Source organism: Nerophis lumbriciformis, linkage group LG01 (genome assembly GCF_033978685.3).
Source record: "Nerophis lumbriciformis linkage group LG01, RoL_Nlum_v2.1, whole genome shotgun sequence".
Taxonomy (NCBI): Eukaryota; Metazoa; Chordata; class Actinopteri; order Syngnathiformes; family Syngnathidae; genus Nerophis; species Nerophis lumbriciformis.
The window spans coordinates 44,713,925-44,741,047 of record NC_084548.2 but is presented as its reverse complement, the minus strand read 5'-3'; the positions used below and the strand labels follow the sequence as shown (position 1 = coordinate 44,741,047).

General features: G+C 39.3%; 1 protein-coding gene and 1 pseudogene across 1 annotated transcript; one reads left to right on the top strand and one right to left on the bottom strand.

Moving 5' to 3' along the window:
- On the top strand, positions 1–27,045 carry LOC133621449 (opsin-5-like). Its single transcript, XM_072913679.1, has 6 exons — positions 1–88; positions 12,600–12,690; positions 12,781–12,943; positions 13,037–13,164; positions 13,238–13,572; positions 25,001–27,045. The coding sequence occupies exons 2-6, from the start codon at positions 12,600–12,602 to the stop codon at positions 25,487–25,489; spliced, it is 1,206 nt and encodes a 401-aa protein (XP_072769780.1). The 5' UTR covers positions 1–88; the 3' UTR covers positions 25,490–27,045.
- Positions 9,539–10,549, bottom strand: LOC133614731 (lysocardiolipin acyltransferase 1 pseudogene; annotated as a pseudogene).
- Positions 27,046–27,123: the final 78 nt, after the last annotated feature.

Genomic DNA, 27,123 nt, shown 5'->3' with positions numbered 1-27,123 from the left:
CTCACTGGCTGTCCGAGCTCCTTTCGATTCCTCCTTTCCACCAGGTCTCCATGCGTTTACCAGAAGATAAGCCATTCTTCCCTGGAAGGTAAGCATCGATGCCGAACACCTGGTTCACTCTATAGCCTGCAGATCACAGCAGGAAATTATTTTTTTGTTTTTATACATTTTAATAACATTGTTTGAAAATATTTTACTGTTTAATTTTTCATCAAATGTACTGCAGCATTTACAGTATATCTTGACTTGGGATTTATGTACAAACGTTACAAGAGCAAATTCAGACAAGCAGAGGTATATTTCTATTCTCTCTGTACGAAAGTGAAGGTCGAGCAAGGTCCACATAATTAGAAAGTAGCAAACACAGGTTGTGATGGCTTTTATGTTGATGAGATGGATGCACAGACATCACAATGGCTGAATGAGCGACGAGATCACTGATCCTGCTTCTGTGCACCAACCAACAGAAAACACTCTTTTATTTTTAGTTCCAAGTTATTATCCTTGTTTTATTGCCACCTTTGGGACAGGTTACTGCCACGATCTCACTATATTGAGCGCACACTGTCTAAATGCACGCGCCAGCATTTGTTGTCGAGGTTCCGTGAGATGCGAGACGTGACTTGTGTGCTGTAGCCTCACAACAAGAGAAGTAGAAAATCTTAATTGTGTGTGCCTTAAATAAAAATCAGCTTACCGTATATATGGTAACACTTTAGTATGGGGAACACATAACACCATTAATTAGTTGCTTATTAACATGTACATTAGTAACATATTGGCTCTTAATTAGTCATTATTAAGTACTTATTAATGCCTTATTCTGCATGGCCTTATTATACAACCAGTAAGCCATTAACTATGAGTCTTCCCTCCATAACCTCAGAATTATTGCTTATTAGTAACCCTAACCCTAACCCTTATATGTTTCCCTAGTGTCCAAATAACTCTAAATTAAGTCTTTGTTACTTTAATAAGCAACTAATTAATGGTGAATATGTTCCCCATACTAGAGTGTTACTATATATATATATATATATATATATATATATATATATATATATATATATATATATATATATATATATATACAAAAAGGGACAAGCGTTAGAAAATGGATGGATGGATGGACATATATACTGTATTTCTGTACATAAATGTATATACTGTATATAAAAACGTTTTTGTTTATTTTTTCTTATTGTTGATCACACATTATGTAATATGTTTGTGTGATGAAGTGGAAGTAGCTGTTGCAGGATACTGATGGCATGCTAGTTTTTCAAAATGTCATTATTTGTAGCCTTTACCCTGTGGCATGAAGATTGGACATTTTAGGAAAATCTGAATTTTGAAGTGCACTTAACAGTGTAGTTTACATGAAATGATTATAATGAACAGATTAGATATTTGATTAGACATTGAGAAGATTAAATAAGAGATCACAATCACACAACTATCTTTAACAATATTTTACTTCCATCATAGGCTTTAAAGAGACATTTTTAAAAACATGGATAAATACATGAGTAATATCTGTATTTTTTAAATGTATATGTCAGGAACTAAAGTAACTCCGGTCAGAATGATTATGCCACAATAGGTCCAAACAAACAGGTAAGTTACATGTAGTACCGCTAATTATCTGAAGTGTCTTCAGAGTCACTAGATAAGATGTTTTACAACACTGTTTGAAAGAAAAGCCTCCAGCCACCTTGTGAAGCTGTGGTGTAAATACTCTACCGTGGTGGCATTTGCTTGTCACTGTCAGTCACTTTGAGTAGAAGAGGCAGTTACACACACAGCAAGGGTGAAAACGATGCATTTAAATTGCACAATGTCCTTGGATACATGTTGCACTGCTCAGTGCTCAGGGAGTGAAATACAGCCCAACTGTGAGTGACCCAAATATCACACATAAACTGGCCAAGTGTTGAGTTAAAGTACATTTTTATTTGGAGAATATAGGTGGCTAGAGATGACGAGACTGTCGTTAGAGAAAAAGGGAGATAAAATATACATAATTCCATGTCAAAAATGTCTCTTTATTCAATTTTAATAGAAGCATGTTAAATGTTTTAAATCTCAATGTGACGCTCTGGTCCCATGACGGCGATACTGGTGTGTTCTTAGGATGCGGAAGACCGAGGTAAATGACTATTTAATGTAATGACAAAGACAAACTAAAGACGAGTACCGCTTAGAAGGGCACCGATGCATATAAGGCTATGCAAAAACAAAACTAAAACTGACAGGCTGCAAAACAACAAAACAGAATGCTGGAACACAGCAAAAAAAATCACAGCAGGAGGAAAGCGCGTCCACAGTAATGTCTATTTATTCTAAACAAACTCCCGACTAAGAAGGGTGGCTCAGAATCAACTGAGATAGACCCAATTGCTTACAGAAGGCAGGTGTGGATCAGTGCTCAGAGAAAGATGTAAAGCAGTTATGGAAAAACACCAACACAACAGAAAGTGCCACCAAAATAATAGCGCAGGGCAGGAACTAAAACACTAAACACAGGAGAACTAAAAATAAGGCATGGCCTGGTGTAACCAGCCGTGGCAGAATACCCCCCCTCTCCCCCAACAAAACGTTATAGAAAAAACATAAAAAGTCCAAAGTCACGGGAGGGAGGAGGGAGAACAAGGCACGGGTCGCCTAGCTGTGTGTGTCCTCGCAAAGTCCGATGGCGGGGACGAGTAGACCACCACTACAGCTGTTGGGGTGGGCGACCGGAACGGCCACATTCTTGGCCGCTTGTGCGGCAGGGATGCTGGAGGTCGCAGCGGCGACGCTGGAGGTGACTCCAGGACAGGAGGTTACGGCGGCGATGCTGTACATGACGCCAGGACAGGAGGTGGCGGCAACGCTGGAGCTGATGAACGCTTCAATGTGGCCATCAGTACCAAAATCTCTTCAAGCTGCTGGGTCATATAAACCTATGCCGGGTCACTCACTGGCTGGATCATTTCTGTCACTGGACGACTCCCTAGCAGCATAGTCCATGCAGAAGGAAGCACCAGAAGTGGCGGCCTCGGTGGACGAAGCTGTGCCTCCCCAGTCTCACAGCTACTAGCACTAGCCCAGACCGCCATCTGGCCCCCATATCATAGTCGCCAGTATTTCAGGGGGCTACCACTGAGCCTCTGCCTCCAAATCCGCCCAAAAAATCCTCTCAAATTCCTCATTGGTGACTGCGGGAACATCTGTATGTCGTGGTCGGGAATTTCTGTGACAATCAGGTCGCATGACGGCGATACTGCTGTGTTCCCAGGAAGCAGAAGACAGCGGAGAGCACTAACAAACTCAAAAAAAGGGATGGCCTGGTGTAACTAGCCGTGACACTTTAGATCTCAAACTTTTTTCACCAAGTACCACCTCAGATAAACACTTGGCTTTCCAAGTACCACCATAATGACCAACAGCAAAATACAGCACCGTAGTTGGCCTAAATATTCATTAAAAACAAGGCAGAGGTCTTATTCAACAAGTATATTTAATATTTCTGGCCACAGTAATAATTACATACAATTTGAACAGTAACACTGTGTTTGAATATAGGAAAATAAGTGAAGTGAAGTGAATTATATTTATACCACATTTTTTTCTCTAGAGACTCGCTTTACATAGTGAAACCCATTATCGACATTTAAACTACATTTAAACCAGAGTGGGTGGCACTGGGAGCAAGGGTGAAGTGTCTTGCCCAAGGACTCAACGGCAGTGACTAGGATGGCTAAAGCTGGAATCGAATCTGGAACCCTCAAGTTGCTGGCACGGCCGCTCTACCAACTGAGCCATAAAACATTGTACTTTAATAATGGATCGAATACATTTACTTATGTTTATTTAAGTGATTCTTTGGAATACCACTAGATGGAGCCTGCGTACCACTAGTGGTACACGTATCACAGTTTGAGTATCAGTGTTTTAATAATTCTATAACACTTAAAAAATCTAGATTATGTTAAAGATTCCCATTATCACATAAAATGGAATATCATTTCCTCAAATTATCCAAAAAAGATCAGGAGTAAAGATACTTAACAAAGTATAACAAATAACTGAAAATTGGCAATATTTTTTATATTTAGTTAGTTCTGAAGTTGGCCAGATTTTAATAATTTTGATCTTAACTGTATGTATTAAAATATTACATTAACGTTTGGGTAAAATGCTTAGATCTCGTCTAAATAGCAGCAGAATCAAGTCGGCTTAAAGGGGAACTGCACTTTTTGGGGAATTTTGCCTACTGTTCACAATCCTTTTGAGAGACAAGAAGACCATTTGTTTTTTTTCCCGCAATCTAACATAGAAATCGGCTCGTTCTTGGTGGCTAGCAATGCAGCTAGGGGAAGCAATCAGTTCTACCTCTAAATCACTTTAAACATTCATTAAAAAACTGTCAACAATACTTCATTTACATTCCCTAACCTGTATAATAACCGCACTGTAGCAACATAGTTACTGTACAAGCGAACACCGAGGAAGTCTTTTTCTAGCGTACTAACACATCGCCGCGCTACTGGAATAGCCGGAAAAGTTAACGAAGGAAAGAGAAAAGCTAGCTTCTACGCAAGCACGAAACGCATTTTAGTTTGTAATGCACAGCCCTGCGATAAAACACCAATGTTTTACTGACTGAAAAACATGAACAATCATACTACAGTATCTGTAATGTATTAGCACACATTTCATGTTTTGTTTGTACACACCCAGCTTGACAGCGTATGTACTGTAGTGTACGAGGATGTGCTGCATGGATCATGATCAATAGTATAGTGAATTATTCAATGGACAGTTGTCCATTTGGTCAAGCTGACAGGGAATGTTTCCAGTTGATTTGGGTAAGCAATCCATTAATTTGGCATAGCTTGGCTCAAAGTTCCAGATTTTCAGCGTAACCAGGTCGTACTCTCTCTGCTTCCGTCTGCTCCAACGTTTCAGGCTCTTCTTCTTGCTTGCTTCCATAAACAGCAGTTCATCCTCCGCATATTTAGTTTAAAAAAGATGAGGCTGTGAATACTCATTTGTCCAAAAATAGTCGTCTTTATAACTTTGCCATGATTAGAAAACACACACACGTTTTGTATCCAGAAGTAGGAACAAATTTGTTGCATAAAATGGGACGTGCGCTGCTATGAAAACGGAAATAAATGCGCCGAATAATTAGTTCCGGCTGTGCATAAAATTACCAAAACACGGTAAATATTGTACATATAACATATTTTTATGAACGTGTCTGTTACTATATAATACATATAGACTTGCAGCGTGTATATAAAACTTTGATGGATAGGATAGGATAGGTATTTATTGTCATTGCACAAGTACAACAAAACTTTGTTTTCAGCACAAACCCGTTCAAGATTAGACAAACAAACAGTGTACAGGGTTACAGAACAGGAACGCTGATGGGTCGCCCCAAGGCACCCCGTAAAAGATAGGAAAAAGGGTTTTGAAGTTGTTTTAGAGGGTCTTGAAGGCTACAACAGTGACTCCCATTTTGTAAGGATTTTAAAGACTTTGCAAGATGCGGCAAATGGGAGTCACCGTTGTAGCCTTCAAAGCCTCTAAAACAACTTCAAAACCCTCCATCAACGCTTTATATACACACTGCAAATCTATATATAATGTAGTAACAGACATGTTCATAACATTATGTAATATGTACAATATTTACCCTATTTTAGTCATTTTAATCAATGGCTTCACGGTGGCAGAGGGGTTAGTGCATCTGCCTCACAATACGAAGGTCCTGAGTAGTCTTGGGTTCAATCCCGGGCTCGGGATCTTTCTGTGTGGAGTTTGCATGTCCTCCCCGTGACTGCGTGGGTTCCCTCCGGGTACTCCGGCTTCCTCCCACCTCCAAAGACATGCACCTGGGGATAAGTTGATTGGCAACACTAAATTGGCCCTAGTGTGTGGATGTGAGTGTGAATGTTGTCTGTCTATCTGTGTTGGCCCTGCGATGAGGTGGCGACTTGTCCAGGGTGTACCCCGCCTTCCGCCCGATTGTAGCTGAGATAGGCTCCAGCGCCCCCCGCGACCCCAAAGGGAATAAGCGGTAGAAATGGATGGAGGGATGGACTGACTTCTTCCTAGCACTGAGTTTTGTTTCCATAGCAGCACACTTCCGACTTCTGGCAACAACTGTATGTCCTACTTCTAGAAACAAAGGTGTGTGTGTATGTTCTAATCAAAAAACAAAGATGATTATTTTTGGACAAATGAGGATTCACAACCTTATAACTTTGAAGCTGAATGAACGGAGGATGAACTGCTGCTTATAGCACGAAGAAGAGAGTGAAACGTTGGAACAAACGGAAGCCGAAAGAGTGAGGTTGGCATGACACAAAGCTGAAAATTTGGAATTTAGAGACAAGATTTTTCGACATAAATGGCTTGCTTACCCAAAATAAGCCGAGAAAAATTTCCCCGGCCAGCTGGACTAAAGAGACAACTGTCCATCCGGTGAGTCACTCTTTATATCGATCATGATACATGCAGCACGTCATGCGTGTATCATGACAAACAGCATATGCTGTCTGGCTAGCTATACACAAACAAAACATGAAATGTGAGTTAATACTTACAGATACTGTATTATGATTGTTCGTGTTTTTCAGTCAGTACAGATTGGTGTTCTATCGCAGTGCGTTGTGCCTTACAAACTCAAACGTGTATCGTATTGTCATAGCAGCTAGCTTATCTCTTTCTGTAGCTAGCTTTTACAGCTAATACCAAAGCACGCTAATGTGTTACTACGCTAGAGAGAGAGTTCCTCAGTGTTCGCTCTTACAATGACAATGTCGCTACAGTTTGGTTATTATTCAAGTTACAGAACGTTAATCAAATATTGGTGACGGTTTTTGAATGTATTTTAGCTGCATTCCTAACTACTTAGCACCAGCCGATTTTTATGTTAGACTGCAAAAAAAACAAAAAAAACTTTTGTCTTCTTGTCATAATGATTGTGAACGATAGGCAAAATTACAAAAAAAGTGCAGTTCCTTTTTAAGATATTTAACTGTGAATTCAGAATATGGTTGATCTTAAAGAAAATGCAGCAGTCCAAAAATTGTATGGTGGATTTTTGATAAAGATAAATATCAAAACATTATCCACAAATAAAAATGTAAGCTTGAGAAGCGAATAAAGGTGCCTTGGCAGATATGTCAATAAAAATCCACTACTTGACTTCACACAGCATCATCCAGAAGTTATTGTCCCTTGTTCAAAAAGTGCAGATAATCATGGCTGAATAAAAGAGTTATTCTGCCTGGTTGACTTGCTAACAGCAGTATCACAGCTCAGCTGCTCAGTGTTGACATGAGTGGACCACAGGCACGTCTGTCTGCCTTTACGCTGGAGGTATTTTTTCCCCATCACTTCCACAGACATCAAGATGCATCACTGATTACCTGTCATACACATAATTTAGATCATCTCTACATTGCTGGATCAAGATGATGCACTCACTGGATTAATCTAAAACGCTGTCATGATAACACATGCCCTTAAAACAGTTTTAATGAAAAACATTTTTTTAAATGTTTATCGATACTGATATATTGGGGAAAAAATTAAAATCAATGTGATGATAAAAGATCTGACTGATAGTAGCACTCATTATGACATGACCGTGCACTGGACAGGTATAAAAACAAGCAATGACCTTTTACACTCTTTTTTCGCCACTTAAACTCGTGCTGGTGCACTCGCTTGCATCACAATGAACCTTTCGTCTTTATCTCTTGTGATTGCCTAAGTCCTTGAGAGACAATGGTGCATCTGAATCATCTCAAATAGTACTCCAATTATTGCTACAAGTGTGTCTCCTGCACCATCGTTTCCTCTGTGATTTCCAATTTATTGTCCATCCCTTTATCACGCAGAGCGATATGGTCAATGCTGTTGCAATTGTCTCCTTGTTTGAGAACGGCAATAGAAGACATTGATTACCTAGATTAAATGTCTGACTCAAAACAAGACAAACGTCATTGCTCAAACTGTTATAGCAATCTATTAGAATTATTTATTAACGCTGAAGTATGCTCTGGATTCTTGAGCATGCATTAATTCTGCATGCCATATGTTAATATTGCACTGTGTCTGGTGCAATCATGCATGACTGAAAACATGCATGTTTTCATAATTATGCTTCTTCGTTATGTTCTGTCATTTTCCCCCTGGGGGACAGACTTTATGAGTTTTCTGAATTGAATTACTATTGAGGACTTGATAATATGTATTTATTTATCTGTACAACACCCTGTGTGAGTTACATTTTTGAATAAAATTAGATGAGTTAACATCTGCAACAACTGAAACCAATTTCCATGATAAGTTTATTACCTGACAGTCTGTGTGATTCTCAATACAGTCGTCCTTTGGCCCATCCATCCATCCATTTCTACCGCTTATTCCCTTTGGGGTCGCGGGGGGCGCTGGAGCCTATCTCAGCTACAATCGGGCGGAAGGCGGGGTACACCCTGGACAAGTCGCCACCTCATCGCAGGGCCAACACAGATAGACAGACAACATTCACACTCACATCCACACACTAGGGCCAATTTAGTGTTGCCAATCAACTTATCCCCAGGTGCATGTCTTTGGAAGTGGGAGGAAGCCGGAGTACCCGGAGGGAACCCACGCAGTCACGGGGAGAACATGCAAACTCCACACAGAAAGATCCCGAGCCCGGGATTGAACCCAAGACTACTCAGGACCTTCGTATTGTGAGGCAGATGCACTAACCCCTCTGCCACCGTGAAGCCCGTCCTTTGGCCCATCGCACTTCAAATATTGTGGCTTTATAAAATAAAACAAAAGATATTCACCAAACAGGGTTTTCATTTCTGGGTTAACGATGAACACTGCTACTAACAACAACACGGCTAACAACAACATGGCAGCTATTCTTGGTGCTAATTTCATTGTGACAATCAAATTGACCAAGTTTTGACGAAACAATGTTTTGATGCACTTCATCTTCAACTCTTGCATTATCAATAGTGAAGTGGAGTGAAAAGCACGTTTTTTTCTCTAGAGACTCAAAGCGCTTTACATAGTGACACCCATTATCTACATCTAAAACATTTAAAACAGTGTGGGTCACACTAGGAGCAGGTGGGTAAAGTGTCATGCAGTGACTAAGATGGCGGAAGTGGGAATTGAACCTGGAACCCTCAAGTTGCTCGCACGGCAAATCTACCAACCGAGCCACGCCGCCCTAATTTATTTTTCTCTTTGTGGCTGTACTGACTCAAGTGGAGAATATTCAAAATAAACTCCTTTGGATCTGCACTAACATGAAAACGTGAAAATTGGGTTGCAGTTCCTGAGTATTAAAATATAATCTTGCGGTTTACGCGATACGATGCTCGGGGGAGCAAACAAAAGGTACACAAAATGGGGGATCACGGTGGATAGGGTCAATACATCTTTGTAAGCAGTATTCACTGAGGTCAGTTGGTCTTATTCCCTTTTCAAATGCATGGCTGACCTAAAAAGGGACCCTAAAGGGTCCTCACTTGGTCTTTTTCTCATCGCCATTGGCAGCCATTGATGTCCAGTAGAGATGGCATGCCAGCCCTAGCAGCTCCAGTCTGCCGATCAGCCTCTGTTGGGCGACAAACACCCGCACCATGACCACCAAATAGAGCCTAAAGGCAGCCCATAGCCACAGGCCCACGAAACACAGCACAATAAAAGCGCTCCAGAACAGCATGGAGGCCGCTTTGATCAGAGCCACATGCAGGTTCGACTTGTACGGCGACACACGAACGACACCCTCACACTCGAAGCCCCGTGGTTGCCCGAAGTAAAAGTCCCACAGGCGGACCTCCTTCTCCGCCCAGTGCTCCTGACACCAGGACTCAACGTGTGCGTAGGAGGCAATCAGTGCCAGCCACAGGATAGCGGCGCACGTGGAAGTGGATTTTGCGTGGGAAAAGGCCCAGTATGAGGTGATGTTCGGTCTGGGGACGTTCTTGGGGTATGCTACAGTGATGCTGTGGACGGCGTCCGGGTTGTCTCCTTTTCGTAGCTGCTCCTTAATAAAAGTGAAAGCGGTGGTGCGCGGATGCGGCATGTGTTTGTATTTCGGGAGGTTGTTCTGGGAGGCGTAATTATCGCTCCTCACTCTCGTATTTTTATTGGGAAAGAGAGGCAGCTGCACGGGCTCTCTCATGTCGCAGAAATTGTTGAGCAGGTTCTCCATGTGCTCCTTGTCCTTCTTCAGGCCACCTGCACGGCCCAGCCAAAGCCGGGCACAGCCTTGAGTGCAGTCTTGAGGCAGACACCACCAGAGAAACATTCAGTCCAGGCATGTGCAGTGGTTCCTGATGATGACGCTACGCATCTCCTATCCTGGTCCTCAGACTGAGATTCAAGCTGGGAGAAACAGTCTAGTGATAAAATATCAATTGGACCAAGTACTTGTTGGCCTCCTGGGTGGGTGTCTAGCTTGTTTTGATGGAAACTGAAGGTTACCTCGCTGCTAGCATGACCTGTCAACTTGCTACATTACAGCTGACATTGCAGCTGGCTGTAAAAGTATAATAATAATAATAACACATCTCAACATTGGTGAGACTTTGGTCTGAGACTTGTCAAAAAACAAGATGTGGGACATACCAGGACACGATGGGATTCTGCGCACCACTTGCTACCAATGCTAATACGACTGCCATCAACTATCAGCAGCTGTCAGAGCAATACTAAGTGGGGATGAACTCTGTTGATGCACTTCATCTTTGACATCATCAGCAACACATGACATTGGCATAAGTGATGTGGAATGACAACATGGGATACGTAATGCTCACAACACGGCTAATGATTGTAGCTGGGAATGTCAAGTTGACCAATTTACAGCACATCAAAGCCCAGTTTTAATTTGGAGGAATTCCCCAGGATATCACAATGTATTTATTCCACATAGTGGTCATATTGCATTGACGCTTAGAGGGTCCTCCGTGTTACCGGTGAGTACTGCAATTTACAGTAGAACACACTTAAAGCTACTTTATTGGGTGAAGTGTAAAGGTGACTACAGGTGTTATTTCATATTGAGGACTCTAATGAACAGTTTTTATGCTCTAACTATGAAAATATTTAACTGATTAAAAAAAAAAAAATTCTAATTTGTGTAAATTGATTAACACTATTACAATGTTTACAGTTGTTAATGACTGTAATTTTAATAAGAGGGAGTAAGTAATGATAATATTGATTTCATTTGGCTAAAATTTAAGTTTACCACGATCAGGCCTGGATCTAATAAGCTGTGGTAAATGAGAGATGACCGTACACATAAAAAGAGTACAAATGATTCACTGCATCTTCATGAACTTGAAACAATAACATTGAAAATGTTGTAAAACTATAACTATTGGTCACTTGTCAGCCGTATCATCTATTATATATCTATATATCATCTGTATTTATTTTGTGCAAAATTGTAAACAATACTGCTGATATTGTAGCTTATCAGAAGGGATAGAAGTACATATTTGCATTTACTTTCCCTGAACATAAAGTCTATCCAGAAGACAATGAAAAAGCTTTGAACCCTAACCCCCACATTTCATACGGTTTATTGTACATTCATTTGAGTATATATTTTTATGAAAAACGTAATATTGCTACTTTAAACTATGGCTCAATATTAAGATGGGATATGTGCTTTGTTGTTATTGCAGCAACAGTAGAAAAACCCATCTCACAGAGATAGGATGTTGCAAAGAGGAGTAGAATGGCATAAAACACACACCAGTCTTTCCTCATTTCCTACCATAGTTATGCATACTTGCCAACCCTCTCGTTTTCCCGGGAGACTCCCGAATTTCAGTGCCCCTCCCGAAAATCTCCCGGGGCAACCATTCTCCCTAATTTCTCCCGATTTCCACCCGGACAACAATATTGGGGGCATGTCTTAAAGGCACTGCCTTTAGCGTCCTCTCTCACCTGAAAAGGAGACTATTATATATGTCTCTGTTATCCATAGGTTTATCTATAACTCATAAAGTAGGCTGGCACGGAGCTATTTCTCAGCGTGTGTTTATTCCAGCCGGCACGTTAATACACTGGCACACAACATCCGGATTCCCATCATGCATTGCTTCAAAACTACGGCAAGTAGTAATGTCCAAAAACATAACAGACACGAAGCAGAAGGACGAAGAAGAGATATGGCGACGACGAGTAAGAAGAAGAAGTACGCTTGCAAGTTCCAAAATGATTGGAAAAAATAATTTCAGTTCATCCAGGACAGCTCGAAGGGGAAGGGGTATGCTGCCTGCAAATTTTGTAGATCAGACTTCTCCATTGAACACGATGGCCGAACGGATATACTCATTCATGAACGGATTATTTATATATATATATATATATATTATACATATATATATATATATATATATATATATTATACATATATATATATATATATATATATATATATATATATATATATATATATAAATACTTGAAAACATATACTACTACAAAGTGTGCATGGGTTCTTTAAAACATTATTTCTTCAAGCATTTTTCAAAGGCAGTGTGACAATGTCCACAACCTTCTAGATGGGGAATGCATCAAACACAACTGCTGTGTTTGCCTCCACTATCTCCAAGGAGCATGATGTCATCATGGGCTCAATCTACATCTTATTTAGTGAGTTCACTCAAAAAGTAATGCCTGCTACCTTAATCTTTTGCTTAGGGTGACAAATCAAAACACGTGCCCAATCTCTTTTTTCCCCAGGTGTGCTGTCTCTTGTGGGCAATTGTATTTTGCTACTTGTTGCACATCACAAGCGCTCAACCTTGAAACCAGCAGAGTTCTTCATCATCAATCTCTCTATCAGTGACCTTGGGATGACACTCTCTTTATTCCCCTTGGCAATACCGTCAGCTTTTTCACACAGGTATCTCCTATTTCTTCCACTCACTGACTGATGCTTGAAAATGCTGAAATCCAGACTACCGGTACATTCATTCTCCATGACATACGTATACAGGTGGCTGTTTGGAGAGATCGCCTGTCAGCTCTATGCGATGTGCGGAGTATTGTTTGGTCTCTGCAGCCTGACAAACCTCACTGCCCTTTCCTTTGTGTGCTGCCTTAAAGTTTGCTTTCCAAATCATGGTGAGTAGAAGAACTAGTAGCATGGATGCTAACTCTGCTTAACAGCAAAACTCCTCACTGTGTCTCTTGTCAGGCAACAAAATTTCTTCGTCACATGCTCGCCTCCTAGTGGCTGGAGTGTGGTGTTATGCATCAGTGTTTGCTGTCGGGCCCCTGGCACAGTGGGGTCGATACAGTATGGAACCCTATGGCACAGCCTGTTGCATTGACTGGCATGCACCCAACCACGAGCTTTCAGCTTTGTCATACATTGTCTGCCTTTTTGTCTTTTGCTATGCCTTGCCTTGCACCATCATCTTCCTTTCCTACACATGCATCCTGCTGACAGTCCGTGGGTCCCGACAAGCTGTTCAGCAACATGTTTCACCACAAACCAAGACCACCAGTGCACACTCTCTTATTGTCAAGGTCAGTGCAAATGACTAATTTTACGAACTTCTACATGACCAAAGACTCATGATTTGGAGCAACAGATTTTGTACGCATCCAAAGTATGTTTGCCACTCTTTTTATTATGTTTTCTCCTGCATTTGATTGTGTTAGCAGGAGGCCTGGGCCGATATTCAGTAAGTCCATTAACCGACGATAAATGAAAATTAGGTTGGTAAGTTTTCCAGTAGGGCTGCAACTAACAATTATTTTTGGTAGATGATTAGTCAACGATTATCCTAAAGATTAGTCAAATATTCGGATAATAAAGTGTACACATATTTAATGGCTCTAATTTTTCCATCAACTTTTAAATGCACCTTGAGTTATTTTAGGCATGTGCTTGCGAATAAGAAAGATGACTAATTAATTCATACATATGTATTTATACTGTAACTGTGCTGATCATTTAGCTGTTACAAATATGTATATGACTATTAAAATGTTGTCCATTTAAAAGAAAGGAAAGGCAAAGTGCTAAAAATGGACACAATTATCACAAAACCAAATGACACCACACCAGTGTAGGAATATTTCAGTTCAAACCTCTGGAACAAGATGAGCCTATCAATCCATTTACCGTATACTGAATAACATACTGTATAAAAATAGACTTTGATTCAAAATTTTGCAAGGGTATAAATCATTTGGGGCTGTACACACAAAAACGGGTGAAAACAAAACCTCCACCACTGATTAAAGTTAAGAGAACAGTATTGGGGCTGCATACAGTGGGGCCTGATTTACTAAAGGTTTGCGTGTCCTAAAACACGTGCAAACCTGATAGCACACCCACATTTTATTTACTAAAAAAGTGAATCGCATCTGGTAAAGGGGAATTGCACTTTTTTGGAATTTTGCCTATCGTTCACAATCATGAGAAACAAGAAGACAATTTTTTTTTCAGTCTAACATATAAAAATTGGCTCGTTCTAGGTAGCAAGCAATGCAGCTAATAGGATCAATCAATTCGACCTCTAAATCCCTTTAAAAATGCATTCAAAAACAGTTACCAATACTTCATTTACGTTCCGTAACCTGTATGATAACATTGTTATTGTAAAACACTGAGGAACTCTTTTTCTAGCGTGGTAACACATCGTCGTGCTTAGGAATTAGCCATAAAAGCTAACTACGGCGAGAGATAAGATAGCTTCTAGGACAAAACAATACGCATTTGAGTTTGTGATGCAAATGCAACACAATGCAATAAAACGCCAATCTGTACTGACTGAAAAACATGAACAATCATATTACAATATCTGTTAAGTCTTAGCCCGCATTTCATGTGAGAAAAAAAAATTCAGGAGAGGGGGTCCAGACTGAGGCCAAGGAAGAAGAAGAAACTCATAGCCATAGCACACATAAACATGTGTGTAAGAGGGAAACATCAAAGAACACAAAGGACATTAAAGACATTAAAACCAACCAGCCACTTCTACACACAAAAGTAAAACAAAAACAACAACAAAAAAATATAAACACTGTGGTGGCCTCTATGGTGTTCCACGCCATCGTCTGCTGGGGTGGGAGGAGCATGGCTAGAGACAGGAGCAGACCCAACAAAGCAACCGAGCAGAATAAGGCGTGCAATCCATTTTGTGTCTGTCTTCATTAATATGTAAAATATATGCTGATCATCAAAATGCCCACAATACTGGGAGGAGAAGATGCAAATACAATTATTTAGCCCGCGCAAGTGAAGTGAAGTGAATTATATTTATATAGCGCTTGTGGCTCCGAAATGACAACACGGGCACGGCTTCTTAAAGACAGGCTCTTTACTTGGGTTTATGCCGTGAAAACTACAGGACAAGACATGAAATACAATGCTTTAGACCATGGGTGTCAAACTCTGGCCCGCGGGCCAAATCTGGCCCGCCGTGTAATTTCATTTGGCCCTTGAAGAAGCGATATCAAATTAACACTAGAGCTTGCCCGGGAGACTCTCAAATTTCAGTGCCCCTCCCAAATTTCAGTGCCCCTCCCAAAAATGGTCACGTCCACTTTTCACACAGTCCAGCGAATGCTGGCCCAGTCACATAATATGTGCAGCTTCAGCACACACACACACACACACACACGCAAGCACACGCGCACACCCCGCCCCCCCAACCCCGCCCACCTCAACCAATGCACGGAGGGGGTGGGGGGTGGGGGGCGGGGGGTTGGTGGTAGCGGGGGTGTATATTGCAGCCCGAAAGAGGTAGGGCTGCATGGGATTCTGGGTATTTGTTTTGTTGTGTTTATGTTGTGTTATGGATGTTATGGTGCGGATGTTAAACACAGTGCCTTTAAAGCACGCCCCCAAGAATGTGGTCCGGGTGGACGAGATATAAAGACTGATGAACAGCTTCGTCCGATAATGAAAGATGCCTCAGCTCAAAGCCTGAGCCCCGACATTAATGAACTACCATCCAAGAAAAGATGTCAGGCATCTGGCTTGGGCACATCAGATTAGATCAGTGTGTTGCAAACTGAGCAGTTTAAAGTCCTGAATGGTTGGTTTATTCATTATTTTATTTTCAAATTTATTAGGCTGTGGAAAAAGTTAATGTTGATATTTACCTCAGAAGGCTGCAAATAGAAAAGAGGCATTACATTTTTATTTAAATTGTATTTGATATGTCATTGATATTTTTTTTTAATTATTATTATTTGAAACTCGATTTTGCATGTCACTATAAAGTTATATAAGCCTTGCTTGTTCAATATTCAATGCAAAACTTGTCTGGGTCCCTATTAAAAGGTTAATTTGTTCAACCTTGGCCCGCGGCATTCAGTTTAAAGTCCTGAATGGTTGGTTTATTCATTATTTTATTTTCAAATTTATTAGGCTGTGGAAAAAGTTAATGTTGATATTTACCTCAGAAGGCTGCAAATAGAAAAGAGGCATTACATTTTTATTTAAATTGATATGTCATTGATATATTTTTTTAATTATTATTATTATTTGAAACTCGATTTTGCATGTCACTATAAAGTTATATAAGCCTTGCTTGTTCAATATTTAATGCAAAACTTGTCTGGGTCCCTATTAAAAGGTTAATTTGTTCAACCTTGGCCCGCGGCTTTGTTCAGTTTTAAATTTTGGCCCACTCTGTATTAGACATAGTTCAGTCACAGGCAAATAAAGTGTTAAACAAAATAGCTACCGCGTGGCCGCCTGCCACTTCGGAGGTTCTTGGGCAGCAAATATTTCAGTCTTGTGCATACTAAATGAGCGTACAATAATTAAACCAATGTACTTTACAAATATACAGAACAATTCGACAAAATACCTTGTTCAGCTAGCGAAATGTTCTTGCTGCTGCGGATGGCTCGCTCAAAGTCTTTTGCATGTCTGGGCGAATGCACCCTGCAAAAAATGTTCTATAGAATTTCTAAAGAATATCTCTATAGAATTTCTAATGAACTTTAGGACCGAAGTTCTATAGAATTTCTAAAGAATATCTCTATAGAATTTCTAATGAACTTTAGGACCGAAGTTCTATAGAACAGGATTCTAAAGAATGGTTCTATAGAACATGGTTCTAAAGAATGGTTCTATAGAACAGGGTTCTAAAGAATGGTTCTATAGAACAGGGTTCTAAAGAATGGTTCTATAGAACAGGGTTCTAAAGAATGGTTCTATAGATCTCCTCTAAAGAATAGTGCTATAGAAGAAAGTTCTAAAGAGTAGTTCTATAGAACAGGCTCCTATGGAATGGCTTTCTGTGGAATACGGTTCAGAATGATGTAGAAATGATTGGGCAGGCATTCTACAAAATCTGTGGTCTAACACTGGCAATGGAGAAAGACAAATATTGCAGTTGAATGAATGTTGACTTGTATTTATTATATACATGTAACTCAAATCTTGATGTAATAAATAAATGTCAGCAGCATAAATCAACATGATCACCGCGCTTCTCCGACTGTTAGAGACGGCTAGACGTCCAGCAGAATTTGTTTCTGAGGCCTTCTTTTTTTCCCATTTTCTGCGCAATGTTCAGTTTCACTCCAATGATTTTCTTTATCACATTTGCTTCACTTGAGGGATGGAGCTTCTTCACAAAATCTGAAAGATCAATAAAATATACCAGAATTAGTGTCTGCAGACACCAAGACACTAGCTGTCATGCAATGAGTTACACTATGGCATTTTTCAGCTCGATAAAGAGAGTGATGTCTATCATTTAATAAATGCAATGGATAGTCAACACACTGCATACATTGCATATCACGCGTTTCTATGCTGTAAGGCACTTGCACTGCTTGACGCACACAAAATCATATGTGGTGCAATCATGCCAGGCTTTACGAACTGCAACAAATCTGTATCAAATTCTGACAGTGCATGTACACTATTCATTAGCTATATAGAAAATCCATTCAGTGTGTGAAATATTTTTCAAATTATTTTCAGGATTTCACTTTCTTGTGAATCTTGTTGTGTACTTGATGGGTGTCCCCAATGGCGTTCGAACAATCACGAAAGTGCATTAATAGAATTCTAATAAAAATATTTAACTTCAATCTGATTGAAACCATATCCACATCGGGAAGGGGATCTGACACATTCCCTATCTAAAAGTCGTTCACTTCTCAACTTGCAGCAGAACTCACGGAAATTCCCGACGCTAGTTGTTAAATAGTAAGGCGGAGAATGCCGATATAAGATATCAAACGAGAAAAAGGTGTAGATATCCGTGCGCTGCGGTTTTTGCTTTGTCACTTGATGTTGGTTTCCGACGAGATCAAAGCTAATGTGACCACCCATGCCTATAAATCTGTCAAAACGAACATCTCGCAGTCAATTCATGGACCAAGCAGACTGGAAGCTATGGATATCTATACTTCATGCCAAACGATCACGGAACGACTTGGAGATAGGAAAAGGGTCAGATCCACTTCCCTGATGTGGATATGGTTTTAATCAGATTGATTTAACTTATACTCACCAATAATAGCAGACACTTTCTTGTCATCCAGTTTTGGTTTCTCATGCTTATCCTTAAAAGCATTGGATTTTTTTCCTGTCAAGCTGCTGTTGGCCAGCTCCTCTCTGGCAGAGCGACAGCAGGACGTCGAGCTGATAGTATTGTTGCCTGACGTGATAAGTCGTCCATCTTCATTAGCAGGCCAGGAAGTCCTTTAATAGAAAAAAGTACATTGTGATGCAGACACAATAAAAAAAAAATACATTAATAACATGAAGCTGGCGATATCCAAACCGCTCGGCTCTAACCCCAGCTATCATAATGTAAGGGTATTTTGATAGGAATCTTGTTCAAGTCAAGGGAAACATGGTAAGGAAGCAATCAAAGATGAAAAATATATATAACCATATATATTAATTCATCCTGACCACGCGAAGATTTAATATTTGTCGGTCAAGTATTAATCAGATATCCAGCTGAGACAAAATATCAAGAAGGAAGGGACGTAACTCTTGCTAATATAAGAGAAACACACAAAAACGGACGGACAGACAGACAAACAAACAAGTACCATATGTCCTCCCCTTATTTAGAGGGGAGGACATCACAACTTAGGATGTTGTATATGCAACAGTTCTGAAATGATCCCAAATCATAAATGGATTTTTATTGGAAAAAAGGGGCATAACTCTGGAAAATATTGTCCGAGACGACTCATTTTCGATAGGCTTCTTGTTACACTAAGATAAATAGATGTAACAAGTTTGGTTTCCGTACATGAAACGATTCTGTAAATATTGCGGTGACGGATGGACAGCCGTACATGACGACAATACCCGTAGGCCAAAGTTAGATGAAAATACAGTAATAAGAAAGTTATTTCATACATCGACATGTAAGCATATTTTCCATCAACCTATGATAATTACAATAACATACTTCTAGAATAAGAAAACCTATCTTCAACAACCCTCAATGCATCTCGAAGGGATTTGTTTTCCTCTCTCAACTGGAGGACTTCCTTCTTCAGGGATTCCATTTCTGTACATGTATCTTTCGGTGAAGTTCTTCCCAGCTGAAAATGTCAAAATAGTAAATCAAATGAAATAATTTGTATTATGATTAATTTGGGCGCTCATATGTTTTCCGGAAGCAATTTGTCCTGGATACGGCCCTGACAGCACCATATAAGTTTTACATGTATAAGCAACCTTGTAGGCACATTAATTTGAATATGCTACATGTACATGTAGCAGTAAGCCATTCACACAGGAGGCACTGTTCATCAGGTATTTGTAGTGTTATTTTCATATAAGTAAAAGTATAAACTTGTGTTTTAAACCAGTTGCCAGGGATGCAATTTTTACGTCCTCGATTTCAAATGAATGCTAGGCACTTGTGATTGTTTGCCTCGAGAGGGTGCTTTGATTAACCAATAAAATCCTATTCTATTCTATTCATGTACTCACAGCAGCAAGTTGGGCCTTCAATTGTGCCCGAGCATCATATCCCACAGCTGTACGGCTTACTTTCCTCTTTTTCTTCTGAAAAATCAAGATTAACAAGAAAACGTGTTCAGTTCTTTTATATGCCATTGAAGTGAAGAAATATGTTTGCAGAAATGATAGATTTTCGAGTACATGCAGAAAGTCTGTCAACACCTCAATTTGTCTTGAATATTATTCTGTCTGAGTTGGTCGAATTGAATCAAAATATTCAATAACTTTAAAGCCTACAATGAAACATGATTTGATTAACTTTTATGATAAAGAAAAACTGACAAGGTACTTCAAAAGTATGGGATTGAATCCTACAAAACCTCACACAGTTGAAACACCACTGAAATAGTGAGTGAGTGAATTAACGTTTAACGTCGCTTTCAACACTATTTCGGTCATATCGCGACAACACCACTGAAATAAAAGTACCTGCTGTCTGTCAGATAGAGTCTCCTCAACACTTTCATCCTTGCTCTCACTGTCTGATGACCAAGACTTTGGCTGTTTGTTTCTCTTGCCTCTGCCATATTCCAAATCACCAGTAAGGGGTACATCCTTGCCATCCTGAGCGGCTTTCAAATATGGCGTCAGTTCACGTGTGTCTTCTGTGTAAAAACAAATATGTGCCACATTAAGCTAAATTAAACTGTACAGTTAGTCATACATTTCAGCAGCAGATTGTTATCACTAAATTACTTTGGTATACCTACAGTTCTGATGATTCAGAAATTCACCTCAGCGAGAAACAAATTTCACCTTACTTTCCCTTATTTACAGGCTTACAGCCATATTAAAAAATTGTCAAGGTTAAGTCTGTACTATCATGACAATCACCTCAGCATTGCAGATTGAAACATTCAGTATACCAGGGCTGCACTGATGAGAAATTACTATCAATCATGGAAGAAAAAAAATTATATTAATTAAATTTAACTTTACATAAACAAAGTCGAAAGTTCAAGGTGTAAAATCAGAAGTACATTAAATATATCTATATTAAATATATCTATATTTATATGTACTTCTGGTAAAACGTATACTTTTTACTGAATTGAATTGAAAAGTTTTCAACTGTTTATTAATTACCACCAAATCTCAGAATTCTTGCCACGTATTTGGTTTGTGACTGCTTCCTTCCTCCTGCTTTGTTGAGTGGCCATGGAACTTGGACTTCTTCATCACTGTCCCAATTTTCTCCATTCATCTTCTCTCGAGAACCGCGTGGTTAATATACTATATTTCGTCTCGATGATCATCCTCCCCTTGCTTCCGTTTGGCGACCTGACTGGGGGCCAAACTCCTTCTCTGTGTGATCACACAAGCCTGACGTTACAAACAATGGAGGGATGATAATAATAACAATAATAATAAATGAGGCTAATTTTGCTAGCTCACCATTTCCGCCCGTGCCTCGAAGCTGCTGTTTGGCTCAACGTTAGCCCGCTTGTGACGTCTCGCATCGCGCCTAGAAGACCCTAAACCTAAATGTGATGTTTAAGCCAACAAAGTTACCGCCAATGAACTCCGACGTGACTTGGGCAGCTTAGAAAGAGCGAGTGAAGTCAACATGGACGTTGTGGCCGCCATCACCAACTCAAACTGCCCGCGAAATCTGCTTTGCAACTACGGCAAGCGCGAAGGGGAAAAATAAATAATTAAAAAAAAAAGTTGATTTGAAACATATTCGCACTTATTAGTGTCGGATATGAGAAACATTGATACAACGCGATTATTACCAACTATACATGAATTTGGTTGTGATTGCAGCCTTAAAACAGTTTTGTTATTTTATAACAAAGCGAGAGCAGTTCTATCTATCGTGTTTGGGGGGGGGGTTGTAATGTTACGGCGGGAAAAGTAGTAAACTAAATATAACATTGAACCATGCTTTTGAAAATGTATACATTTAAATCCTGGCAAATACTGACTTTTAACAATATAAATTGTTACTTACATGAGTTCGGTAAAGTGTTTTCCTATTGGGCTCCGTGAAGAAACGTGTCTGGGCTTGTTCCACAGCTGCATGCAGGTACGTGGGCGGGTCCTGACGTTTTAGGTCTGATTTAAACCTTTGAACTGAGTTTTGCTAAATCAATTTATGTTGGAAGTCCAATAAAATTAATTTTATCACATAAAAAAGTAAGTTACGAAAATATTCACACTTTTTACTTATAGATAACTCAAAAACTCTAAAAATAAAAATAAATTGATTTATTGGAATAAATATACTTTTAAAAATAAAGTCTGCCGAAGTTCTGGGTGTCCGCCTTGAAATGACACCTCACAATTTTGAATGATACAAAATTAACATTTTCATAATTGAGGGAGACATCCTGCATTGTTCAAAAAACAAGCTCAAGTCTGGTGAATCAACTTAATGAGATTAATCAATGCTATGGTGATAGCGCTGCTGCCATTTTATAGAATTTTATTCCATGGAACAATCTATAGAACTTTCAGCAGATAAAGGATAATGTCTATAGAATTTCTGTTAGACATTCTATAGAATGCCCAGTTCTATAGAACAATCTATAGACCTTTCAGCAGATAAAGTAATGTCTATAGAATTTCTGTTAGACATTCTATAGAATGCCCAGTTCTATAGAACAATCTATGGACTTTTCATCAGATAATGTAATGTCTATAGAATTTCTATAGGATATTCTATAGAATTCCCAGCTCTATAGAACAGTGAAAAGACCTTCCAGCACATGAAGCTGATGTCTATAGAATTTCTATAGAATTTTGAATACATATTCTATAGAATCTTCAGTTCTAAAGAAATTCCGACGAAATTCTATAGCGTTCTATATATTTCTATAGAGATTCTATAGAACATTTTTTGCAGGGCAGGTCTCGCAGCCTCTAATACCAAACCAAAACCTCACGAGAATAGCGGTGTAACAAAAGGAAATAAATTGCCCTTTTTATAGTAAACAAAATGTGTCTTATTTATAAAAAAATGTAACATAAATTCACAACCATTATAATTTTCAACAAAAAATATTAACCCTTAAAACAAAAATATTAAGTGTAAGTTTCAACAACACTTACAGCGCTTTTCTCAAGTGACTCAAAACGCTTTACATTGTGAAACCCAATATCTAAGTTACATTTTTAGACCAGTGTGGGTGGCACTGGGAGCAGGTGGGTAAAGTGTCTTGCCTAAGGACACAATGGCAGTGACGAGGATGGCGGAAGCGGGGATCGAACCTGCAACCCTGAAGTTGCTGGCACGGCCGCTCTACCAACCGAGCTATACCGCCCCAATGTGATTCATCAACACTCATCATCGTTTTGCGAGGACTATTTTGTATTTTATTTAGCACATGTCAGAATGACATGCAAACTTGCAGTTCCACGCACTATCGCAAGATCAGTGCTCGATGGACAGACAGGAATCCTCCGTCATACGTGCGTGTGTCAACATTTTGAACAGTCAGAAATAAAAAATATTACACTGTCTATTCAGCAACATAATTTTATAATATTATAGCTTCCAGAGTACTTAAAAGGGAACTGCACTTTTTTTGGAATTTCGCCTGTCGTTCACAAATATTATGAGAGACAAGAACATGCATGTCTTTTTTTATTATTGGGACTTTAAAGATGATAAGAAACGCTTGCAAGATGCAAGACAACAATATGTAATATGTACAATATTTACCGTATTTTGGTCATTTCATGGACAGCCGGAACTTATTCTTTGGGGCATTTATTTCCGTTTTCATTAGCAGCGCACTTCCGACTTACCGCGACAAATATGTTCCCACTCCCTGAATCAAACGGTGTGTTTTCTAATCATGGCAGACTTGGTAACGACAACGAGGACGACTATTTTGGGACAAATGAGGATTCACAAACTTATGTTTTGTTAAACGAAGCCAAGCTATGTTGAATTAATGGAGTGCCCAAATCAACTAGAAACATCCCCAGCCAGCTTGACCAAACGGACAACTGTCCATCGAGTGAGTCACTATACTATTGATCATGACACATGCAGCACATCACCGTACACTACAGTGCATACGTTGTCGAGCTAGGTTTGTACAAACAAAACATGAAATGTGGGCTAATACTTTACAGGTACAGTTATATGATTGTTCATGTTTTTTAGTCAGTACAGATTGGTGTCTTGTGCTTTACAAACTCAGACACATTTCGTGCTGGTGTAGAAGCTATCTTATCTCTTCCCGTAGTTAGCTTTTACGGTTAATACAGTAGCACGCCGATGTGTTAGTACGCTAGAAAAAGAGTTAAAAAAAAAGAGTTCTCTCTTACAATAACAATGTTGCTAGAGTTCGGTTGTTATGCAGGTTACGGAACGTAAATGAAGTATTGTTGACGGTTTTTGAATGCCTTTTTAAAGTGATTTAGATATAGAATTGAGGGATAAGCTGTAGAAAATGGATGGATGGATGGATGCTCACATTAGCTGCATTGCTAGCGACCAAGACAATTTTTATATGTTAGAATAAAAAAAAGTAACATAAAAAAAAAACTCTTGTCGTCTTGTCTCTCATAATGATTGTGAATAAATGCCAAAATTCCAAAAAAGTGCAGTTCCCCTTTAAGAGGTAAATTAAATTTATGCGTTGTGGTGTTATTTAAAAAATGTTTATTGACGTTCGCTTTTTTCACATGGAAAATATATTATTACAATATTTATTTTTCGAAAAAAAATAAAATATGCATTTCCTGGTGAAAGCCTCGTATAGTACATGAAAAACTTTATATAATAATAATTTATATAAGGCAGTCTGCACCACTTTACAATTACACATGCAGTGTTAGTAAATCACACGCAACATGCCCACTCACAGTACATGCTATTTTATGAATTGCGCAAGCTGTTTTTACTGCATGGTATTTGGATCTTAGTAAATCAGGCCCTAAGTGTTAATGTAAAAAACTATAACACTGCATAAAGATATGATTTTGCATATCTGCATGGTATCATCTGCTTGTTTATATTCTTTTTCACAGCTGTCGGTAGCAGTGTGTATAGGCTTCCTTGGCGCGTGGACTCCCTATGCTGGTGTGGCCATGTGGTCAGCTTTCAGTGATGCCACACGAGTTCCTTCTTCTGCATTCGCCATTGCCGCTGTGTTTGCAAAATCCTCTACTGTCTACAACCCAATGGTCTACCTGTTGTGTAAACCCAACTTTCGCGAGTGTCTTTACAGAGACACTTCCATGTTGCGACAGAGGATCTACCTGTTTCGGTCAAGTACACAGTTGGATCCGAAGGAACGATTGGGCTCCACACCGCAACGCAAAAAAGACACCAACATGTCAACACGCCTCTCAAACGGGCAACTTGAGATCTATGAGGGGTGTCTGCACTACATTGACAATCCAGCCAAGTGTCATGTGACCACACACCAAAAGACCACTAGCATACTGACTGGATCTGCTCACAGAGAGGTGACACTTAGACAGCTCTCGGCTAAACCTCAGGCTGACTTCCTTTAGTGGTGCTGCTTCTTCCTTTTATGACACAAACAAAACAGGACAGGCGCTCAGAATCACACAGTGAGATCACTAGGCATGGACAACACAGAGCAGGGTTTTGCATACATTATGATGGAATGATGGGAAGCATTCTACAATAAACAATCCCTTGATTGTGAAATGCCAGAAGTTCCAAAGAGCTGATGAATTTATCTATTCAACCAAAATAATCGTAAGATTTTGATGACTGCTTGCTTCTACGTTTTTTCAATAAACAGTAAATCAACTTGATCTTTTAATTAAAAAGAAGGAACACTACTGGTTTCCACTTTAATAAGAATGACCCCAATGTGAGGTTAACAAAAAATAGTGGAATTATTGTTTTGTAACTAATGAAGGACAATAGTAAATCAAATATGGTAAATGGTTTAATCTGATAAAACCTACGGTACCAATTCCGCATACAATGTTATTTGGATTTTATCTTTTAGAGATTATGTACAAAATTGTATGTGTGTCTACATCCTTGCAGCATCCTTGGTAAAATGATACTGTATGCAAAATGATCAACTATTCTCATTCTGTAGGCTTAAATGTTTCTGCAGACAGTCTGTCCTTGGAATTACATAGCCTAAATCCATTGCTCGACATTAAACCGACCTGACAGCTACTGGTCTTGTTACAGACGAAATCTACCAACTTCTGACATTTGATGCAGATAAGACACATTTAGATGTTGCACTCTCATCAAGAGGCGCCTAAACAATTTTCTACTTCATAGCAATTACTAATGTGATGAAACTGCAGTATATTCTATATTGTTTTATGCTACAAGGATAACAATATTGCAAACCCAGGAGACCTTTACGTTGTTTCTTGAAAACTGAAGGTTTTTTTTGGTAGGGTGGGTTAATTTAGTTAATTATATTAGCTTAATTTTTATACACCAGATGCCCTTCCTGACACAATCCACCCATTTATCCAGGTATGGGAATGGCATCTCGGCATCTCCAATGGCTGGTTGTTGGGGCCCTGCCTAGGATTCATGCCCAGACCTTGTGCACAAAAGGCAACACCGTGCACTATTGCACCACCAGATTTTCATCAAAACGGACACATACAGTGGATCAGACTATCTGGGGATTCATATTGAGAGGCATTTGGAATTTCTATTTATGATAATAGATTTTCTTTTGTATAATTATTTAAAATTGTTGTGGGGCTCTCACAACAATCTGTTCTGACCTTTCTTTTCAGTTTGTGCATGGTGTATACATGCTGATTTCACTTTGTGAAGAAAGCGAATACCTTAGTAAGATGAACGACATTCAATGAAGTGCAGACACATGATGAGGCTTTCCTCAATCAGTTATGCCAGACAAAAAAGCAGTCCAAGCTGCCACAATGGGTATTTTATGATTTATGTTTGCTACTGAGGCTTTCAATCAACACAATTTGGCAATATGTGTTTCTCTTATTCTTAACCTCATGTCATTTTAGGCATCTGAAAAACGACATTAGTTCGCAACCATGTCAATTTATGTGCTCATGTGGCAAAATACTACCTTTAATGTGAAACTGTGATATGCATTGTTGTATGCATAAGAAAATATTAATAAAACTTCATGAAAAATAAGTTGAGGCTCATGCCTTAC